The sequence below is a fragment of the Scyliorhinus canicula genome, chromosome 5, assembly GCF_902713615.1.
Source record: "Scyliorhinus canicula chromosome 5, sScyCan1.1, whole genome shotgun sequence".
NCBI lineage: Eukaryota > Metazoa > Chordata > Chondrichthyes > Carcharhiniformes > Scyliorhinidae > Scyliorhinus > Scyliorhinus canicula.
In genome coordinates this window covers 214,407,528-214,431,473 of record NC_052150.1, presented here as the reverse complement: position 1 = coordinate 214,431,473, position 23,946 = coordinate 214,407,528, and the positions used below count along the sequence as shown (strand labels likewise).

Here is a 23,946-nt window from a genome sequence, read left to right as displayed (position 1 = left end):
TGTGTAGTGTGTCAATGGGCATAGACGTGCCTTGAGAGGCCATGGGGGCACGGGGAGAACGTGCAGACTCCGCACAGACAGTGGCCCAGCGTGGAATTGAACCTGGGACCCTGGTGTTGTGAGGCCACTGTGCAATCCACTTGTACTACCGAGCTGCCCAGTGTGTGAGGATAGCTTGGCATGGGAGGCATGACCAGACCTTTAGAATGTCATCTCATGTAGACTATGGTTCGCAGCTCCCTCTGAGAGTCCGTCAACCATGCTTCTTTATAAACCTGCCGTGACTCCATGAAAATTGCCGAGGAGTAGAACATGCCTATCTCTACAATGGAACTGGCCAGTTGTGGACTCATGATCTGAACCAATAAAAGACAGTTCCAGAAGATTCCAAACCAGCTCAATCCATATGCAAAGTTATGAATATGATTTGCCTTTACTGGACACAATATTGAAGTTTTAATAAATTTATTAATATAGTACTCGAAATGAGTTAATGTAATTTCCTAATATTATCAGAAGTAATATCTAGGCTGAAATTTCTGAGAATAACTCGAAGGATGGATCTGTTTTTTTCCCCTCCTTTTTATAACACCGGGAACAGTGAAGAGTCCACTGAAAAGAAGGAGATGGACCAGCTCGCTGTAAGGACAGCAGAGAAACTATTGAAAGAGTATCATCCTCAAACACAGGAAGAACAGGAGCAACGGACATTGCTGCAGAACAGTTGCCTCATGGCCACTAAAGATCGCTCCAAAGTGGAAAAGGCCCTTGAGGTGTTCACGGAAATGGCCTCGATTAAGGTGAGCAGTAGTGTAAGCTATACACAGTAACTCCTGATCCTAATCGGCCAAGTGCCAGGAACAGTTGCGCATGAACATTCAGCTCACACTGCATCCCATTGGCACACTCGTGGTTTCTCCCTTTGCTGCCGCCATCAGTGTGCGCCCATTAGCCCGTGCCAGCACGGGGCTGGTGTAGCTCACTCAGCTAAATCGCTGGCTTTTAAAGCAGACCAAGCAGGCCAGCAGCACGGTTCAATTCCCGTACCAGCCTCCCCGGACAGGCGCCGGAATGTGGCGACTAGGGGCTTTTCACAGTAACTTCATTGAAGCCTACTCGTGACAATAAGCGATTTTCATTTCTTTTCATTTTCAGCACCCCAGTTTGCACTAACAGGAATGATAATGCCATTCTGTCTGCCGCATCTTGTCTGCCGGTGACCCTGTCCCTCTCCCGTCCAAGGTCTCTCTCCCGATGGTCCATCCCCTTCTATTGTGAGCTGCGGTCAGTCCGGCACTGAAGATGATCAGTTATTTCAGGATGTCAAAAATAAGATGTGTAATGTTCTCTGTATGCGTGGATGGCAAGGTCTTTGTAGTTGAAGTGATCAGAGAACATACTGCTTTGTAAATGAACAAAAATGCTTATTAATTAATTAAAACACTAAAGGGTTTCTCTGGGGAGGGATTTTCCCACCCCCCCGCCAGGTCAGAGAATCGGCGGGGGCGGCCGGCGTGAATCCCGCCCCGCTGCTGGCTGCCGAATTCTCCTGCGCCGGGATTTTGGCGGGCGCACGAATCGCGCCACGCTGGTCGGCGGCCACTAGCAGCGCCCCCCCCCCCCGGCGATTCTCTGCCCCGCGATGCACCGAGTGGCAGCCCATTTTCGGCAGGACCCGCCGGCATAAATCAAACCAGGTCCATACCGGTGGGACCTGGCTCTACGGGCGGCCTGCAGAGTCCTCGGGGGTGGGGGGGGGGGGGGGGGGGGTGCAGGAGGATCTGGCCCCACGCACCCTGGACATACTCTCTTCCACCTCCTTCCGTCAGGAAAAAGATACCAAAGTTTGAGGTCACATACCAACCGACTCAAGAACAGCTTCTTCCCTACTGCCATCAGACTTTTGAATGGACCTACCTCGTATTAAGTTGATCTTTTCTCTACACCTTGCTATAACTGTAACATTATATTCTGCAGTCTCTCCTTCCTTCCCTACATACGGTATGCATTGTTTGTACAGCATGCAAGAAACAATACTTTTCACCGTATACAGTACTAATACATGTGACAATAATAAATCAAATCAAAATCAAATAATGTACAGCCCTGTGTGCAACCCTGAAAGAGGAGTTTACTGACTGCTATTTTTGTTGATACTACAAAATCCAAAGTGAATTCCATTAATCTGCTTCAGTGTTTCTACAAATTTCCTCTAATTTAGTAATCAGAGCTCTTGCTTCCTTTGATGTCACGGGCAGTGCAAATGCATATTCAGGAAATGTGCCCCCTGCAGTTGCAGCACTACCAGACCCAGCCAGAGGTACAACCTGGAAGGCCATGGGGGTCACCTTAGTTCACAGCTCTTTGGAACGAGCAGCAGAAAGTAGTAGAGGTACCTTATTGGATTTCCCTGCTGAATTTAATTTGAAAGTCACCTATTCAGTAGTCACTTACGTTAATAGGCGTAAAAATATGCAAGCACTTTTAAGAGGCACAATGATACTAACTGGAGATTTCTGACCACCGATATTCTAATTTATTTTATAAACCATTTTTCTCTCCTCCTCCTCCTCCCTTACATGCATCGACTTGTTGCCTGGGCTTGGGCACTGGGCATTTTCTGGCACCGTGGCCCAAGCGGCCATTCCTGATGACCGCGACTGACGCAGCGATGTGAGGCCATGAGATTAATCAGATTTGGGGATGTTCGCCACTCAGCATCAACACGCCTCCCACGCACGCGCATACATATTCCAGTAGGAATCACTGGATGGCAATCAGCAAGAGACACACTGGCCAATTTCCTGTGTTCTACCTCAGCGGCCTCAAAGCCAATTATAGGCTCAACCAGACTGAGATGAGTTGATCAGAAATCAGACTTGGATTCTGGGGGAAATACAGCCAGAAATAGGCCATTCAATACCGATCCACCTTTTGCTAAGGTTATGGCCAATTGGCAACTTGACTCCATTTACCCTCCGATTCCATGTCCCTTAATACCCTTGTCTAACGAAAAAAGCTATTCAATCTCAGTTTTGAAAGTTCAGATTGAGCCCCCCCCCCCCCCCCCCCCCCCCCCCCCCCCCACCAAGCCTTGACAACATTCTGAGGGAGAAAGTTCCAGATTTCCGACACCCTTTATGTGAGGAAGTGCTTCCTGACCTCCCTCCCAAATGGCCTGGCTCTAATTTTAAGGATATGCCTTCTTGTTCTGGGCTCCCCCATCAACCTTATCAACTTTCCATTGACCTTATCAACCCCCTTAATCATCTGATATTTCTCAGTTAGATCATCCTTTAGTCTTCTACACTGAAGGAAATACAAGCTTAGTTTATGTAACTAGAGACCTTCTTGTTTCTATGTCTTTGCCAATTACTCCAATGGAGTAATCTGACAGAATATACTTAAAGCCATAAGAGTGAGCTTCGTGGGAGACATATATTTAGCTCAGTAAGAAGTCTTACAACACCAGGTTAATGTCCAATAGGTTTGTTTCAAACACTAGCTTTAGGAGCACTGCTCCTTCCTCAGGTGAATGGAGAGGTACGTTCCAGAAACATATATATAGACAAATTCAAAGATGCCAGACAATGCTTAGAATGCGAGCATTTGCAGGTAGTTAAGTCTTTACAAATCCAGAGATAGGGGTAACCCCAGGTTAAAGAGGTGTGAATTGTCTCAAGCCAGAACAGTTGGAAGGATTTCGCAAGCACAGATGGTGGGGGGTGAATGTAATGCAACATTAATTCAAGATCCCGGTTGAGGCCGTACTCATGTGTGCGGAACTTGGCTGTAAGTTTCTGCTCGGCAATTCTGCGTTGTCGCGCGTCCTGAAGGCCGCCTTGGAGAACGCTTACCCGGAGATCAGAGGCTGAATGCCCTTGACTGCTGGAGTGTTCCCCGACTGGAAGGGAACATTCCTGCCTGGTGATTGTCGCATGATGCCCGTTCATTTGTTGTCGCAGCGTCTGCGTGGTCTCGCCAATGTCTGCATGTCCCTATCTCTGGATTTGTAAAGACTTCATTACCTGCAAATGGTCGCATTCTAAGCATTGTCTGGCATCTTTGAATTTGTCCATATATATGTTTCTGGAACGTACCTTTTCATTCACCTGAGGAAGGAGCAGTGCTCTGAAAGCTAGTGTTTGAAACAATCCTGTTGGACTTTAACCTGGTGTTGTAAGACTTCTCACTGTGCCCAGCCCAGTCCAACACCGGCATCTCCACATTATATTATACTCAACAATCCAAAGATAGACTGAAGATGTGTTTCTTGCTGTTGATTATAACTCAATAATGTGAAATATTACACACCACTCTTGCAAACATTCGACGGGACTGCTTCTTGCAAATTATTTATTTTTCAGAAGGACCACGTTCCTTCTCTGCTGGCCGTAGCTCAAGCCTGCATGATCCTAAAGCTGATTCCCCGGGCCAGGAACCAGCTGAAGAGAATAACAAAAATAAACTGGAATTTGAAGGAAGCGGAGGAGTTTGAGAAGAGCTGGCTTCTGCTGGCGGATATTTACATTAAAGCAGGAAAATATGACCTTGCGACAGAATTGCTGAAACGCTGCTTACAGTACAATCAGGTGCGCCATTTCAAGTGCATTTAGTAAAAGTGTGCTAGTACTTTCCTCTTCAAGGAATAATCTGAAGGGGCGGCATGTGGTGCACTGGTTAGCACTGGGAATGCAGCGCTGAGGACATGGGTTCGAATCCCGGCTCTGGGTCACTGTCCGTGTGGAGTTTGCACATTCTCCCCGTGTCTGCATGGGTTTCACCCCCAAAGATGTGCAGATTAGGTGGACTGGTCACACTAAATTGCCCCTTAATTGGAAATAAAAAATAATTGGTACTCTAAATTGATAAAGAAAAAGGAATAATCAGAAAACATCTTCTTCTTTAAAACCATACAACAGCTGTGAAATGTATGTGTGCCTTTGTAAAATAAGTATTTGATAAAAGACGGAGAGATTGGAACACAGAAATAGAAATAACCTATTCACGTCCTCGAGCCATTGAGTTTGCGGCTCATCTCTGCCTCAGCTCCGTTTACCTACCTTGCCTCCACATATCTCGGATACCCTTACCTAGCCCCAATCTATCAAACTTGGTCAAAAGCATTGTTTGTCCCAGGGTCCAAGCCGTTTTTGGGGGAAGAACATATTTTTGCTCTGTCAAAATGCATTTCCTGATTTCCCAGAATCTTGAATCACTATAGTGCAGAAGGAGGCCATGTGGCTCATTGAGTTTGCACTGACCCTCCAAAAGAGCACCCCACCTCAGTCCACTGCCCCACCCCATTCCCGTAACCCCACCAAGCCGACAGATCTCTAGACACCATGGGGCAATTTAGCATGGCGAATGCATCTAACCTGCACATCTTTGAACTGTGGGAGGAAACCAGAGCACCCAGGGGAAATCTACGCAAACACGGGGAGAACATGCAAACTTTGCAGTCACCCAGGGCCGGAATTGAACACGGGTCCCAACCCTGTGAGGCAGCAGTGCTAACAACTGTGCCACCATGCCCTCATTCTTGAACCTCCATAAGGGAAAATATTTATCTGTGGCATTGTGGTAATGTCACTGGGCTAATAATCCAGTGGCCCAGACTAATGCCCAGGTTCAAATCCCACCAAAGCACCTGGTGGGATTTAAATCTGGAATTGAAAACTAGCCTCAGTAATGGTGACCATGAAGTTATCAGCGATTGTTATAAAGATCCATCTTGTTCACTAGTGTCTTTCAAGGAAGGAAATGTGCCATCCTTACTCAGAGCGGCCTACATGTGACTCCAGACCCACAGCAATGGTTGACTCCCAAGCCAGTCAGTTCAAGGGCAATTTGGGGGTGGGCAAGAAATGCTGGCCTTGTCAGCGACAGGAACATCACATGAAAGAACACGTTTTTAAACTATCCAACCTATTTAACATTTTGATCAGATCAATCGTCAATCTCTTAAACTCAATGGAATAGAATCACAGGATCACGGAATTTTTAGAGCGTAGAATGAGGCCATTTGACCCGTCAAGTCGGCACCAGTGTTCCAAACAAGCATCATAACTTAGTGCCATTCCCCTGCCTTTTCCCCGTACCCCTGCACATTGTTTCTATTCAAGTAATCATCTAATGCCTTCTTGGATGCCTCGATTGAACCTGCCTCCACCACACTTCCAGGCCGTGCATTCAGGGCAGCACGGTAGCATGGTGGTTAGCACAATTGCTTCACAGCTCCAGGGTCCCAGGTTCAATTCCCGTCTTGGTTCACTGTCTGTGTGGAGTTTGCACGTTCTCCCCGTGTTTGCATGGGTTTCCTCTGGGTGCTCCGGTTTCCTCCCAGAATCCAAAGATGTGCAGGTTAGGTAGATTGGCCATGCTAAATTGCCCTTAGTGTTCAAAATTGCCCTTAATGTTGGGTGGGGTTACTGGGTTATGGGGATAGGGTGGAGGTGCGGGCTTGGGTAGGGTGCTCTTTCAAAGTGCCGGTGCAGACTCGATGGGCCAAATGGCCTCCTTCTGCACTGTAAATTCTATGACTATGACCCAAACTACTCTGTGTGAAAAAGCTTTTTCTCACATCATATTTGCTTCTTTTGAAAGTCACTTTAAATCTGCGCCCTCTCGTTCTTGATTGTGTTACGAGCGGGAACCATTTCTCCCCATGTGCTCTGTCCAGTTTTGAACATCTCTATTTAATCTCCTCTTAGCCTTCTTCTCTCCAAGGAGAACAGTCCCAATCTCTCCTTCGTAACTGTAGTTTCTCATCCCTGGAACCACTCTTGTAAAGCTCTAGCGCAGTCTCTCCAACACAAGCCAAGTTTATTCAACCTGCCCTCATATTTTAAGCCTGCTAGCCCCAGAGTCATTATTCTGGAGAATCTGCACTGCACTCTTCCAAGGTCCCTATATATTTCCTGGGATCCAATGCTCCAAATGGATCTCAGTATTCCAAACAGAGTCTAATAAAGTTCTATACAACTAACATGAAGAGCTTGAAAGGTGAAGCCAGCAAACATTCGGTCCAGTAAACCTATCAGTCTTGATGATATCGCCAGGCAGATTTTCAAACAGAACTAATTTATCCATTTTGCATATTGGAGTTAAGTGTCCCTATGAACTGGGGTCACTGGATCTGATTAAACCAGTGATCATTGCAATCACAATTCTGCCAGTTGCTGCTGAATTTAGTACAACCAAAAGGATGAACTGGTTACTGATAACCTACTAGAGCCTATTCTGTACAATACCAAAGAGATGGAGTCCTGCTGTTAGACCTAGAAGATTATAACTGGGTCAATGCCACAAATGTGGCTTCTGGTTAAGCCAGTAAACTATATTAAAGCCAATATACAAAAGACACTGCATGAGCAAGTTGCAGAAGTACCAAGCTGTTTGAGCCTGTAGCCATCTGGGATGGCCACTTTCAGTGTATAAAATGGACACTCGCAGAGCCTAGAGGGAAATATGGACAATGCAAAGCAACAAGCAGGCACAGAGCCTGAATGTATATTTGGAAGGCAGTCAGCAGACGGAATCGAAACTCTGGGTCAATTTACATATTGATGGCCCATCTCCGGGGAACAAAGAACTAATACTCAGGTAGTTGATGCTGCCCCAGACAGACTGGAGCCACTACCCCAACCAGAAGACACAAACAAAACAAGGCCAACGGCCACCGAGGACACACCCAGCCATCAAGGCACCCACCCCTTTATTGGTTTAGATCGATGACAATGATCAAGAAGCTACCCAATTAATTGGGACCAAGTTTAAGGCCCGCCTAAAAGCGCGCAAAGCCCCTCCAAGTACAGAAGGAACCCCCGCCAAAGGTTCAGCCTCTTGGATTTGGCTCTCAAGTGGAGAGACCCTTCCACCAGCACCACCAGAAGCAGTAAGTTCAAGGTCAACGCTCGCTACCAGATGGATGACCTTAGCTGTTCTCCTGTGACCTCTTCGAACCCAACAGCCTCAGATCCGAACGGCCATTGTTCCTCTGACCTAAGTGGGCACCCGAAGTTAAGTATAGGTGTTAGTGATAGATATAGTTTAGCCTGTAGTGTTATTGTGCATGAGTAGATCTTACTGTGTGTAAATAAATAGTATTTATTTTGAACTAACTAACTGGTGTATTGGCTCTTTGATCGGTATTCGGGTTGAACCTTGTGGCAGTATCGAGAGATACCTGGCGACTCTGAAAGTATACTCGTAATTAGGATTAAGAAAGGCGACCTTATTAACCACCATATTTATAGCAAGTAAACAGAGCAACATTACTGGCGACATCTGACGGGACTCTACCTAGAAGTGACGTTGTCACTCTGGGAGAACCCAAATTTGAATTAGAAACCCAATTGGAAAAAGTAAAAACCACAAGCATAAGACCAATATTGATCAAACCACTAAGATTCGGAAGTGAAGTGTGTTATTTGCATGTGTACTAACAAGGGATATAAGGTGACCTCAATAGATTTTGTTGCGTAAAACTGTCGGGAGTTTTGTAGACTGGAAAATAGCTTAAGCCGTACCCATGTTTACATCACCACTTTATTCCCCCCGTTCCAAATTTGGTAGAAACCCATAGATAACAGTAGAAATGGTAATGAAGGCAATGGAACGCCTTATGAACCCCCAGAAATTCGAGGTCGCAGCGACCAATAAAGCAGGGCAGTATGGGAGTATAGAGTATGCCCGTATGGGAAGAGGAAATATGGAAATATCTAAAAGGAAAAGGATGGCCCCTTTGGAGTGAATTTTGTGCAAACGACGAAACAGGTCCTGGAAGTATAGGGCATACTTGGTGGGAGAACCTGACCGAGATTCATAAGAAAAGCTTAGGAAAAGTTTGTGAGCCGATGGCAATCGTGTCCTGCTTGGCACAATTGCGAGGCACAGAGGAGGTCGTGAAGACGCTCTGCAGAGAGGTTCAGGAGAGAGAGAAGAATAGTGAGGGAGACGTTAGCAAGTATGAAAAAGTTAACAGGCAACTTAGAGAGCAGTTAGCGGCGAAGGACAAGGAGGTGGCTGATGTCAAACGGGCACACCAATCTTGTCTCGCTCATCGGAGCAGCTTTCAGTCACAATACGATAAGGCCTACCAAGACACTCAACAAATTATTAGGGCCCCTTCATGAAATTGGATGTAAGGTAAACTCCAAAAAGGCCCAGATTCTACAAGAAAAAATAATTTATTTAGGCACAGTCATCACTCATGGCAAATGTGAGATCGAGGCAGAAACGCATTGACTCCATTATCAAATTACCCTTGCCCCATAATGTCACAGCCCTCCGGTCATTTCGAGGACTGGTTGGCTACTGCAGGAATCACATAGACGGTTTTGCCACAAAGGCAGCCCCTGTCTCCGAACTCCTAATAAAGCAAGCCGCATGGGAATGGCTTCCACAGAACACGGATGCCATGGATGCATTAAAACGAGCCCTCAGCACAGCACCCGCATTACAGGTCCCAGATCCACTTTCCCTATACGTAATTGAGGTTGCGACCACCGACTGAACCCTTTCAGCCGTGCTCCTCCAGGAAAGACACAATCGTTTAGCATACACTTCACGAGTTCTCGACCCAGTTGAGCAAGGATTTTCTGCCGGCGAAAAGCACCTGCTCGCAGTTTTTTTTGGGCTGGTCAGTACTTCGCCTACATAACAGGACTCAACCCCATAACCATTTTAACAGAGCACACCCCAACCCAACTTCTACTAGGCGGTAGACTAAAGGACGGCACAGTCAGCCAAATTCATGCCGCACGATGGTCTCTACTCTTACAAGGACGGGACATTACAGTAAAAAGGACTAAAACACACATATTCCTCGCAGATAATTTACATTACGCAGGCACCCCACATGAGTGTGAAATCAGCACCACAAGACACAATACAGGACCCTTTGTACCCAAATCAGCTCCCCCAAAACCAGGCACTACACCCCAGAGACCTCAGCCCACAGACATAGACGCACCCTTAAGATTTATGTGGATGGCTCCTCCACAGTTTTGAACAGTAAACGAATTACTGGTTGTGGCATTTATGTAGAGGATGCACAGGGACGTGCGTTAGAGAAGGTATCATTGAAATTGCCTGGAGATCTAGGTTCGCAGGCAGCAGAATTAGCATATATTGTAGAGCTCGCTGACTCGTTCCCGATCCCAGCAGAAATATACTCCGACAGCCTATATGTCTGCAATAGTTTAACAGAATTCCTACTCCTGTGGGAATCAAGAGGTTTTGTTTCCGCAGATGGAAAACCCCTACCCTCAGCCCCATTACTGCAGCATATTCTCAGGACAGCTAAAGACCATAAATACAGTATCATTAAAGTTCATAGCCACCATCGTTCTTCCCCCCTGGTAACGTTAAGGCAGACACCCTAGCAAAGGCAGGTTCCAGGCACGGTCACTTTTGGAATCCCCCCGGGAGTGACCCGCGGTCCAGGTCTCACAGACCAATACTCAAGATTTAGCTCAGGCCCAAAAGGAAGACGAAAAGCTCAGGGAAGTTTTAAAAGGTAACTTCGCAGCCCCCCTACGATAAGTACAGAAACACTTTACCGACACACGACGGCATAATTTTAAAGGATGGTATTTATGTGGTCCCCACCCAAGACAGAAACCAAATTATCTGCCAATTCCACGACAACCATGGATATCAAGGGATAGATGCAACCCTTGCCCACCTCAGACCTCTCTGCTGGTGGCCCGATTTGAAATCCAATGTAACGCATTACATCGAAAATTGTCTAATTTGCGTCCAGAACAATCCAGGCAGATATGCAAGGAAAGGTCAGCTCAGTCACACCCACCCCGTTAATGGCCCCTGGACGAATTTGCATATTGATTACATAGGACCCCTATCCCGCTGCAAGAATGGTTTTAAGTATGCGTTGGTAGTCATCGACACCTTCACGAAATGGGTCGAAGCTTTTCCATCTAGAACTAACACGGCAAAAACCTAGAACATACAGTGCAGAAGGAGGCCATTCAGCCCATCGAGTCTGCACCGACCCACTTAAGCCCTCACTTTCATCCTATCCCCATAACCCAATAACCCCTCCTACCCTTTTTGGGGGTTTGGTACGTTTCGGCGTGGCCAGTTCGGCGTGGCCAGTTCGGCGTGGCCGATTCGGCGTGGCCAGTTCGGCATAGCCGATTCGACAGAGGAATTTTTCGGCGGAGGGACGTTTCGGCGTCAAATTAGTTATAGTCGCAAAATGTTTGTGCAGCCCATTTCTTGTATCTTTTCCTTCCAGCCGCCTCAGATATCGTGTTTGTGCACCAAACCGGGTCTCTTAAAGAAAGGCACCAACATTAAACTCTTAAAGAAAGCCGGTGTTACTGAAAGTATTGAAGCAGCTGCCCAGTGATCTACACTGCTGTCTGACTTAACACATTGTGTAAAGTCACAATATCTTCAGTAACACCGGCTGTATAAAGTCAGACCCGGTTTGGTGCTCCGCGGGGGAGCTTATGGACCCCAACTGTCAGTTGTGTCAATTTCAGCGGCTGGCTCACTTTGATCCGGAGAGGGAAGCTGCTCTCTCACTGAAGCAATCAGCCGTCCGCTGAAATTGACACTGCCGGCTGCTCTCTCCCTCCAATCAGAAACATTAAAACTTAAAAGTTGGATTGGAGAGCGAGAGCAGCGGGCAGTGTCAATTTCAGCGGCCGCTGATTGTTTCAGTGAGAGAGCAGCTTCCCTCTCCGGCCGCTGAAATTGACACTGTTTTAATTAGATCCACGATGGGGGTTTTAAATTTATTTAAAAATCTATGCTAGCGCTTCCCATTGAGAGTCTACGGGGGTCTGACCTCTCCCCCCGCCCCCAGTAGACTCTCAATGGGAAGCGGTAGCATAGATTTTTAAATAAATTTCCGTCCCTCCGCCGAAAAACTCCTCCGCCGAATCGGCCACGCTGAAACGTCCCATTCCAATCGGCTACGCCGAACTGGCCCCGCCGAATTGGCCACGCCGAACTGGCCACGCCGAAACGTCCCATCCCCCCTTTTTGGGCACTAAGGGCAATTTATCATGGCCAATCCACCTAACGTGTACGTCTTTGGACTGTGGGAGGAAACCGGAGCACCCGGAGGAAACCCACGCAGACACGGGGAGAAAGTGCAAACTCTGCACAGACAGTGACCCAGCAGGTAATCGAACCTGGGACCCTGGAACTGTGAAGCCACAGTGCTATCCACTTATGCTACCGTGCTGCCCAACAGCCAAGATCCTAACGCAGCACATCTTTACAAGGTGGGGACTTCCCCGTAGTATAGAGTCCGACCAAGGCTCACATTTTACAGGACACGTCATGAAAAATGTCCTCACAATTTTCAGCATCCGCCAAAAATTTCACATTGCCTATCACCCCCAATCAAACGGAATCATAGAGAGAATGAATAGAACCCTCAAGGCAACCCTCAGGAAAATGCTGCAACAGCACAATACCACATGGGACACAGTTCTCCCCTTTGCACTCATGTTCATAAGGAACACGGTATCCACTTGGACTGGATACACCCCCCACACCTTCATGACCGGACGACCCATGAAGGGAACAGAATACTTGTTAGGACTTGATTTGGCCAGCCCCGCAGTCACCGGCCTCATCCATGAGAAACCAGTACAGCAGATTATCGATAATGTTAAAGCCTTTGGGCATGGCAGCGGGCGCGGGTGGGCGATACGTTCCTGGAGGGGAGCTTTGCGAGTTTGAGGAGCTTGGAGGAGAAATTTGGTCTGGTAAGGGGAAATGATTTTAGGTACCTACAGTTGCGGGACTTTGTCCGCAGACAGGTCCCATCCTTCCCACGCCTCCCGCCAATGGGGATCCAAGACAGAATAGTCTCTAGGGGGGAAGGAGGGGAGGGTAGAGTCTCTGATATTTATAAGGTGCTCATGAAGGAGGAAGGGTCCCAGACGGAGGAACTGAAACTCAAATGGGAGGAGGAGCTAGGCGGGGAAATGGAGGACGGGCCGTGGGCAGAAGCCCTGAGTAGGGTAAATTCGGCTGCAACATGTGCCAGGCTCGGCCTGATTCAATTTAAGGTCGTTCACTGGGCCCACATGACGGTGGCTCGGATGAGCAAATTCTTTGGGGTAGAGGACAAATGCGCTAGGTGCGCAGGAGGACCAGCGAACCACGTACACATGTTTTGGGCATGTCCGATGCTTAGGGGGTACTGGGAGGGATTTGCGGGGATCATGTCCCGGGTGCTAAAAACAAGGGTGGCGATGGGTCCAGGGGTGGCAATTTTTGGGGTTTCGGAAGACCCGGGAGTCCAGGGTGAGAAAGAGGCCGATGTTTTGGCCTTTGCTTCCCTGCTAGCCCGGCGCTGAATATTGTTGGTGTGGAGGGACTCAAAGCCCCCGAAGACTGAGGTGTGGCTTACGGACATGCCGAGTTTCCTGGGTATGGAAAAAATTAAGTTCGCCTTGAGGGGATCTGTACAGGGGTTCGCCCGAAAGTGGCAACCATTCATTGACTTCTTTGTGGGAGAGTGAGCATCAGCAGGGGGGGAGGGAGGGGGGAGGTTAGAGTAGAGTGGAGTAGGAGGGATAAATTGGCGGGTAGTGCCGATGGCAGAGGTGCCGGCATGTGCAGTATGTTACGATTGAAGTATTGAATGTACGCGGATGTTTGCACATTTTTGCCTGTTTTGCTTTCTTTCGGTTGATGTCTGCAACTGTTTACAATGCCAAAAAACTACCTCAATAAATTTGTTTGTTAAAAAAAAATGTTAAAGCCGCCCAGCTCACCGCAGCTGTTAGGCTTTGGACACGAAAGAAGCAAAGTAAAGTTTGTTTTGACAAAACAGTACACGCCACAGAATTTTCAGTAGGACAGCAGGTCATGCTCTCCATATACAGTCCCAGTTCATTTCTTTCCCCCAAATTTGCAGAACCCTACTCCATTTCAGATAAAGTCAGCCCATTCGTGTATAAGATCACTTTTCCCAATGGCAAGTCAGGATGGTTTCACATAAACCAGCTTAAGGCATATGGCACACAGAGCAACCACTCACACCACTTCTCGCTTGCAGCAGCAGCCGAACACGCCCACGGACGACCTATTCCTACCCTCCCCCAACCAGTCCAGCCCATCCTCGGACACCACTTCCACTCCACCCCCAGAGGCACGACTCTGCCTCTCCCTTCATTCGACCAGCACCGACAGCGACAGCATTGATACATTAGACCTCGTGGAACCACCACACGATTTCAACTCTGCGGCAGGCCCCACTCCCAGTGACTCCGAACACGATTCGTTCGACCCCTTTGAGACCACATATATCAAAACCCCTGATCCGGATCCACCGCCCGACGACTATGGATAGCCCCCTACCGCCTCCATCCTCGAAATGAAACATTGGCACCGCGACAATTCCTACAGACTCATCCGTAACAATGAGATGGACCTCACATCGCCCCAAGCAGCCTTGGCATGGCTACTCCAGTCACGAGTGTGGCAAACGGGAGTAGATGATGACTCAGAGTCTGACTCCCACCAGACGAACCCCTTTGCGACTCTTTTTTCTATAGAGCAATGAGGCGTCCAGATGATGGTAGAAAGGAACCGATGGAGATTTACGGTGTCCTTCTTTCTGATGGAGCCTGCCCGATTTTGTTATTTTAGTTTGTTAATTTTAAATGTTGAATGTTTGTATTGTGATAACATTTATCATGTCCCCACACAAATTTTGATGCAGTCATAACCACTCTTTTAATGTCGAGTGGCAGTTAAAGGAACTAGTTTGTCAACAGACACTCATTCATAGCTACTCTTCTGATTCGAAGGTAATCATAAGAGGCCGTATCCACGATGAACACAAATTCTTTCCGTTCTTGTCTGGTCGCTCTGGTAGTGGAGTAACGGCACTGATCCCCGCCCTGCCTGAGGACCCCCATCTAGTCAGCTACGCTCAGGTAGTGCACTTACGGCACTGGTCACCGTCCTACCCGGGGATTCCACCCATTCTTGCCCCACCGTGGCCCATTGGCACTCCATTCGGAACTTTTGGTTCTAAACTCTTTTACAGTTCTTTTAGTCTGTGGTTTAAAGAATGTTCTTTGCCACACGTTTTGTTTGTTTTCTGGCGACCCTTAGGCCGCTCTCCCATTTGCTGTTTACATCCTCAAACACTTGGATGAAACACTTTGCTGCTGGACGGAGAGATTGTCCGCCCACTCACCGCATCGCTCACACAGGCTGCGAGACAGCTCGCACTGTGACAGTATTTTCTTATCGCATGTCTGGTCCCCAAAATATTTGGTTTAAAAAAAAGAGGGAGTCACCTATGCTGACAATTCTAATGGGCAATTGATAATAAAAGGACAGACAGACAGACATATGACATCTTAAACAAGGCAATAACAGATATTATGTTTGTGTCCACAGGAAATCCAGAACAACAGAAGACAGAGGAAGACCAAGAAGGAAAAAGAGAACAGGAAGACAGACATCGTGATCTGCATTTGGATCTTCGTGGGATCACTACAGTTGCGCGTGGACGCGACCACCATAACCCCTACCCCACAGGCCATCCCATCCCTGCCATACACCACACCCAGAGACAGCCACTGATACACCAACCTGGTATGACAAATTTATCAAATGGTATTCCCTGTCATACATTGTGGAAGCACTGTTAGTCATAGCGATACTCTGTAGTGTCATCGAGACACTGAGACCTTGGAAATGGTGAAGGAAAGCCTCCTGCACTCCAGTATATACACTCAGACCCCCTATTTTCGGACTTCAGCAAACCCCCCACTCCCTCTAAGTAAATAAAGTGCTAATTTTTTTGTTTGTTCCAATAAAAGATGTGAAATTCTGTATTTGACCGCCAAGATACAGAGACATGTAATGCTGCTATTGTATAGTTTATACTGTTGTAAGTTATTTTAATTGACTAAGGATAGTTTAGAGAAGAATAGTTAGAAATTCCCATGCTTTAAATGAAAAATAAATGTAATGCATGCCTGAATGTCATAGCGCCCCTTAGGACTTTATAATGATGTGATGTACATAAAGCAATTTAGGTAAAGGTTCCAATCCATAGGACAGAGAAGGATAGAGCCTGTCCTTGATTGCGGGTGCCCGACTTAGACAGAGAACAAAGAAGATTCAGTAATATGATCCTTCACGATTCACATTGAGGATCCCAAGGGGGGAGTGTAGCCAACTGGGATGGCCATTTTCAGTAAATAAAATGGACACTCGCAGAGCCTATAGGGAAATATGGACAATGCAAAGCAACAAGCAGGCACAGAGCCTGATTGTATATTTGGAAGGCAGTCAGCAGACGGAATCAAAACTCTGGGTCGATTTACATATTGATGGCCCATCTCCGGGGAACAAAGGACTAATACTCAGGTAGCCGATACTATCCCAGACAGTCCGGCGCCACTACCCCAACCAGAAGACACAAACAAAGCAAGGCCAACGGCCACCTAGGACACGCCCAGTCATCAAGGCACCCACCCCTTTATTGGTTTAGATCGATGACAATGATCACGAAGCTGCCCAATTAATTGGGACCAAGTTTAAGGCCCGCCTAAAAGCGCGCAAAGCCCCTCCAAGTATAAGAAGGAACCCCCGCCAAAGGTTCAGCCTCTTGGATTTGGCTCTCAAGCAGAGAGACCCTTCCACCAGCACCACCAGAAGCAGTAAGTTCAAGGTCAACGCTCGCTATCAGACAGACGACCTTAGCTGTACTCCTGTTACCTCTTCCAAACCAACAGCCTCAGATCCGAACAACGGCCATTGTTCCTCTGACCTAAGTGGGCACCCGAAGCTAAGTATCGGTGTTAGTGATAGATATAGTTTAGCCTGTAGTGTTATTGTGCATGAGTAGATCTTACTGTGTGTAAATAAATAGTATTGATTTTGAACTAACTAACTGGTGTATTGGCTCTTTGATCGGTATTCGGGTTGAACCTTGTGGCGGTATCGAGAGATACCTGGCGACTCTGAAAGTATACTCATAATTAGGATTAAGAAAGGCGACCTTATTAACCGCCATATTTACAGCAAGTAAACAGAGCAACAAGTCCAAAACCTTCCGCGTACATCATCTCCATTGCAGCTGGAAGATGACATTATTCAGAGTCCCGTTCCCTCAGCAGAAAAGTTCTAAAACTTTCACTGGAGCAACTATACAGTAAGTGTGATTCCTGGCATCCTATTACAATTTCTCCAAGACCAGAGTTTTACGCTGGGCCCGATCCACCTCCGGGGCCTTGTCAAGTAACCTCGCCAGCATCCTGGCGACATAGCCCGTTGTATTCAGTCCCTCCACTATCTCCGGTAGGCCCACGATCTGAAGGTTTTGGCACCTGGACCTGTTTTCCTGGTCCTCCACCTTTGCTCGCAGTGTTTTACCCATGTCCCCCACCCAGGATCGCCACCTGCGCTTCCAGCAACACAAGCCGGCCGCTCTGGTTGGACACCAGCGGAGCATCACCCCCCTGCACCTCCAGGTGCTTCTCCGCCAGTTCCAGAGTCCCGTGAAGAGGTGCCACTGCCCCCTCAATTACCTTCATCCAGTCGTTCTGCACATCCTTGATGCTGCTGCTGAAATTTCTCCTTAATGAAGCTCATCAACTGCTCCATTGACAGCTTTCCAGTCAAGGATGACCCTTCCCCCTCTACCATTTTTCCAACTCTTGCTGCGCCACAAATCTCCTCCAGCTCTTTAGCCAGGGCTCTCACTGTCTTCTGTCGAGTTTGATATCTCGTAGATATGCCCATCTGGGGGGAGAACTGATCCCCCCCACTCTCCGTACAACTTTTCCGCTGAAATTTCCCAAAGTCCGACTAAAACGGACCGAAACCGAGACCTCCAGGCAGGAGCCACCCTGTGTGTGACCGCTCACTCCATGCTGCAACCGGACGCCGTCCTGGTTACTGGAATTTAGCGCCAGGAGGCTCCCTGCAGTGCCTCTTCTGGCCACTGCAGCGCTGTGCCTGAAGGGACTGGAGAACTGCCGGCCAATCTGATTGGTCAGCAGCTCTCCAAGGCAGGACTTCCTCACACGTGAGGGCCGGAAGACCTGTCTTACGCCAATCAACGCTTGTTCGAGCGTAATACGACTTCGGCACTGCTGGAGTGGGTGGGGATTTGTTTCTGAAAATTCAGGCCCAAGTCTTTCTGTGTTGCCTCTTCCCTTTAGTATCATATACAACTTTATTTGCTTCACCTTGTATGCGACCTGTATAACACAAAAAAAACGTTCATTCGCCAAGACTGAACTTGACTCGTCGTTCCATATTATGTAACCAGTGCTTATTGTAATCTAGAAATATGCTTTGTCAATCGATTAGCAGCAATGACAACTCCTGGCACGAACATGATTTTCTTTAACAACTCACCGTGAATCAGCTGGATTTAAAGATCTTCTCGTTCATATTTTCAAAGTATCATTCTTACTCTTATTTATAAAGATGAGAAAAACGATCGACAAGACCCTCTCGTCCACTCAGCCCATCCTGCATCCTGCCTGGGTGACACGGTAGCACAGTGGTTAGCATTGCTGCTTCACAGAGCCAGGATCCCCAGGTTCGATCCCGGCTTGGGTCACTCTGTGCAGAGTCTGAACATTCACCCAATGTTTGTGTGGGTTTCCTCCGGGTGCTCCAGTTTCTTCCCACACGTCCCGAAAGACGTGCGGTTAGGTAATTTGGATATTCTGAATTCTCCCTCTGTGTACCCGAACAGGTGCTGGAATGTGGTGACTAGGGAATTTTCACTGTACCTTAATTGCAGTGTAAATGTAAGCCTACTTGTGACAAAAAAGATCATTATTATTCTTATTATATTTGTACATCATTGTATATAATACACTCTAGAGTTTGTTCAATTATGAATTATTTATTTGCTTCTTTCAATTGGTTGCAAACAAATTACCCTCAGTTTTTTTTATCTGTCTAGTCTTGTTGTAAGGCATATGAGTACCTGGGGTTTATCATGGAGAAAGAGCAGTCCTACATGGATGCAGTTACAAACTACAAATTGGCCTGGACGTGTAGCAATGAGGCAAACCCTGCTATCGGTGAGCTCGTACATCTCGTGTTGTTTTTTTAAAATAATTTTTATTGAAAGAATTTTTTACATGAAGATATTTACCCCAACTAACTATAAAATATTACAAAATATTCCCTCTTAACCAATATCCCCCCCCCCGCCCGAACTCGCGCGCGCGTTGTCCCTCCCCCCCTCCCCCTCCCCCAAAAACAAACAAAGCAACAATCAACATCAAACATGAACTGCGAGCAAATTTGCCCGCATTTCAACCGTAAATAACCCACCACAACCGTTGTTGTACATCTCGTGTTGTTAATGGGCAGGAAACTTTAACAACGGGATTTGATATAAGAAATTGAAAGTCTAGTCTCCCGGATCCCCAAATTTGATCTCTAAGTTGAGATCTTAATAGCAACCTTGAGGGGCCATATGTAAGCATGAACATAAGAAATAGGAGCAGGGTTAAGCCTCTCAAACCTGCTCCACCATTCAATAAGGTAACGGCCAATCTGATCTTGGGGCTGGATTCTTCCGCCCCGCTGCCACAAGATCGCCATGTAACATTCCTGTCACAGTTTCAGAACAGGAGGTTTCCTATTTAAGACAGAGAAGAAGAGGAATTTAATCTCTCAGAGGTTGTTAACCTTTGGAATTCTCTTTGTTTTATTCTTTCATGGGATGTAGGCTTTGATGGCTAGGCCAGCATTTACTGCTCACTCCCGACTGCCCTTGAGAAGGTGGTCGTGAGTCATCTTTTTGAACCGCTGGGCTAAAATACATGCGGCTGGGGAAAGCGGAAGGAAGGTGGCCAACCTGGCAGGTTTCACTGCACGGGCTAAAGGTGGGCAGGTGGCACACCACCCCCACTAAGATGTTGCCCCCTTTTGCGCCACACCATCTTCCCGCTTAAACCCAAATCCCCCCCCCCCCCACCCCCTTCTCCGATTTGGGGGTCACAAAGATATCCCTGCTCAATACTCCCAAACTTATCTAAAATCTGGGAGACATCTTCAGTTCTTCTTGGAACTCCTTGTGGTCCCAACAGTGGCCATTGCCATGCTCCAGTACTGTTGAGGCTACAGATCAGATTGACTGCCAGCTCACGAGGGTGGGCCCATTCCAAAAATGGAAGAGTCATATTAAACTATGTTACTCTGTTCCTCCCTCCTCACGTGCTGCCAGACCTGCTGGGTTTCTTTCCAGCATGATCTGCTTTTATTTCCGATTTCCAACACGCACAGTACTTTGCTTTTGCTCACGTTAGAGTTGCCCTGTTCCATCCCACTCCTGGGCTATTTTCCCAGAGTTGGGAGGGGGATCGAGTGGCGGCACCTCTACCCACCCATAAGCCAACTGAGCCAGTGAAGGGCTCCTCAGCCGACGGCACTCCAGCTGTCAGGAGATGGCCTCTGTAAGGCCGGGGTGTGTGTGTGTGTGTGGGGGGGGGGGGGGGGTGCAGCGCTCTAGGTGGTCTTAAGGGGCCTCACGGTAGCATGGTGGTTAGCATCAATGCTTCACAGCTCCAGGGTCCCAGGTTCGATTCCCGGCTGGGTCACTGTCTGTGTGGAGTCTGCACGTCCTCCCTGTGTGTGCGTGGGTTTCCTCCGGGTGCTCCGGTTTCCTCCCACAGTACAAAGATGTGCAGGTTAGGTGGATTGGCCATGCTAAATTGCCCGTAGTGTAAGGTTAATGGGGTATACGGGTTACGTGGGTTTAAGTAGGGTGATCATTGCTCGGCACAACATTGAGGGCCGAAGGGCCTGTTCTGTGCTGTACTGTTCTATGTTCTATGTTAAGAGGCCCTCCCTCAGCAAGGCCATTGACTCTTAACTGCCCCCTGAAATGTCCGAACAAGCCACTCAGTTCAAGGCAATTAGAGATCAGCAACAAATCCTGGCCTTGCCCGCGATGCCCACATCCCTTGAAATAATATTTTTAAAAAACAGAACCCTCACAGTTAGCCAACGAAAGAAACTTTGAAATGAGTTTAGGTGGAAGTTCCCTGGATTTTAGCAAATTTGAATGTAAGATATGTGAATATTTGATGACTCTATAAATCTCTTCAACTCTATACATTTCTTTTTTTTCTGTGAAGGTTACAAACTTGCTTTCAACTACTTGAAAGCAAAAATGTACATGCATGCAATCGACATTTGTCACAAGGTTAGTATCGTGTCAAGAGGTTTCAAACAAAAACATTTTATTCACTGAAAGGAAATGCTGGGGTTGGGTTTTGTTCCCTTAATAAAAAAGGTAAGTCGACTCCGAGGGTTAGATTAAGATGAAGTATTGCTGTTCACAAGCTCAGGTTATTTGCCCTGGAACTTAAAAGATTAAATGGTGATTTGATCAAAGTTTTCAAGCTATTGAGTGGAACCAATTAGATAGATAGAGAGAAGTGATGGGTACGGTTCTCCTATTTGCAGACTAAGTGTTTCCACCAGCGGGAAAACCGGATTGACTCCCCCTGGCACTAGGAGCGACGCGGCACTTCAACATTTATTTTACCAGGATCAGATTTTTCATGTTGTTCGTTGGCACATAATGGTCAAAATTTTCCCTTTGGGAGACTAAGTGTTGACGTCGGGATTGATTTGCATGCGGTTTGCGTTCCCGTTGGGGGCGCTATTTGTGGAACAATTCAGGACATGCTAATGGGCCAACACTCTACTGGCGTGAATCCCGAGCAATTCCCGGCCAAACGGACATTCTAACCACTGGAGCCGGAGTTAGCGCCAAAGAGCCTGGCAGCTGGAACACTCCCCCTTACCACACACTCACTGCAGCCACCAAGATGGCTCAGAGAAGACCTGTTCCCCAAGATAGGGAGTCCAAAGTGGACCCACACCTCCAAAGTCACCCTCTTTCCCAGCATGGGATGCAGACTCAGGCTTGCCCTCCTGAACGGGGCGGCACGGTGGTTAGCACTGCTGCCTCACAACTCCAGGGTCCCGGGTTCAATTACGGCCTTAGGTGACTGTGTGGAGTTTGCATGTTCTGCCCGTGTCTGCGTAGGTTTCCTCCGGGTGCTCCGGTTTCCTCCCACAGTCCAAAGATGTGCAGGTTAGGGGGATTAGCCATGCTAAATTGCCCCTTAGTGTCCAAAAGGTTAGGTGGGGTTATTGGGTTACAGGGGTAGGGTGGAGGCATGGGATTGAATAGGGTGCTCTTCCCAAGGGCCAGTGCTGACTCGATGGGCTGAATGGCCTCCTTTTGCATTGTAAATTCTATGACTATGAACACTGCCTGGGAGTTGGTGGCAGAGGCAGTCAGCACTGCCAGCCTCACCAGGAGACAGCTGGGGATCCGGAGGGTGGGGTCGCTGGTGAGTCCTCTGCCCTGAGAGGGGCACAGAACCAGGATGGGTTCCAAAGCTCATGGTGCAGGTGTCCTCCTGTTGGGGTGAGCTGTGCTAATCCCGTGCTTTCCCTGCAATGGGACAGCACTTCTGAGGAGTGCCAACACCTGGAGGGTTCCTGATTGAGCTTGGCCTTTGGTGATACAGCTGTGGTATGTGGGTGTTGATAGAAGCGACCTGGTGGGCTCCCAGATGACCAGAGGCCTTCTGAGCATTTAAAGGACACAGACGGTACTCAGCAGTGTGCGCAGCCAGGAGCCTCGAATTAGCAGCAGCAGCAGCATTAGGAGGGCAATCGTCCATTCAGGTGGACTCCTGCCCAAGGCCGGATGGTTGGGAACCTGACCCAGTCTCCTGTATATCTCTTGCAGTTAAAATTCTATTTGGAGGCCATTTGTACTTAACTATTTTATCCTCCCGTTTTTTAGGTACTGAAAAATCATCCCACTTATCCAAAGATTCAAAAGGAGGTTTTCGAAAAGGCGAGAGCTTCTCTTAAGCAATAAGAAGTTCAAACACTTTACATCGATTGTAATTTCCTAATACCTAAGAGACTTGTGCATGAACAAATATCCATTGACAATAAAACTCTCCAAGATTGGGTTCATTGTTATCAATGAAAAAAAGCTTGTACTTGTTAACTTACCTTTATGTTAAGCCTTATGCAACTTCTTGACATTTATTGAGGCAAAGCCTTTAGTTCTTTTCCTTTTGGCTTGTCTTTGGAAGTTCATTCTCTTTCATAATGACATGAAGTTACAGAGATTGGATGTAGAATTCCCCTTTCAGTCATCAGCAAGAATGCCACCTTGAGTCAAGCTGACAATGAGCGTAGCTGTTTTGGTGTCATGGAGACATACACTGGTCTCATTGAAATGAATGGTGCATCTGACATAGCTTCATTATTGCGATAAACATATCTGACAAATTATTTAGTTCCACCAGGATGTTTGATTAAAAAAACTATATAAATCATTTAAGAAAGGTTTTGGCAAGAGAGATATATTTTAGAACTGCAATGTTCAACATCAGGGTTGCAACCTGCGGGCGAGTGTCGGAAGGGTCGTGGGACCATCGGTCGCGGCGTTCACGATCACGGGATGAAGTCACGCAATGGCCATGACTGGCTTTCAGAATGCTGGCCATCCTGCGCATGCGTGCCCCCTCAGCAGTGCGCAGGCCCAGAGCCCAACAAGACAGCCCGCCTCCTCCTGACGTCAGTGCGCTGGACCCAGGAGCAGATTCTTTAAAAACCGATGGAGTCTTCTCTCCAGAAGTGGCAGCAGAGAGCAGGTCTCGTGCCCCGTACACTGACACACTCGTGCTCTGGGCGCGAGAGAGATTCCTCCATTTTGTAGCTGTCAGTACAGCTGGTGTGAGCTCCAGGGCCTCTGGTGAACAATCCATGAAAAAGAAGCTGAAAACTGGAACAAAGCAGTAGAAAGATGATTTTGTGAGGTATGGGTTTTTTAATTGTGCCAATGCAAATCAGGAGGCAAAGTTCATGTGTGTTATATGCAGGGAAGTACTGGCAAATGAGAGAAGTTTCAGA

General features: G+C 47.5%; 1 protein-coding gene across 6 annotated transcripts in view; it reads left to right on the top strand.

The window, feature by feature from the left end:
- LOC119966565 (tetratricopeptide repeat protein 21B-like) overlaps nucleotides 1–22,989 on the top strand; it is a 151,078-nt gene extending 128,089 nt beyond the window's left edge. For all 6 annotated transcript variants that reach the window (XM_038798472.1, XM_038798469.1, XM_038798468.1 and 3 more), the window contains 5 exons: nucleotides 602–800; nucleotides 4,368–4,592; nucleotides 18,944–19,064; nucleotides 21,132–21,199; nucleotides 22,823–22,989. In XM_038798472.1, the coding sequence (XP_038654400.1) occupies nucleotides 602–800; nucleotides 4,368–4,592; nucleotides 18,944–19,064; nucleotides 21,132–21,199; nucleotides 22,823–22,900 (691 nt within the window). In that variant the 3' untranslated portion in view covers nucleotides 22,901–22,989. The remainder of the gene's footprint in view (nucleotides 1–601; nucleotides 801–4,367; nucleotides 4,593–18,943; nucleotides 19,065–21,131; nucleotides 21,200–22,822) is intronic.
- The last annotated feature ends 957 nt before the right edge of the window (nucleotides 22,990–23,946 follow it).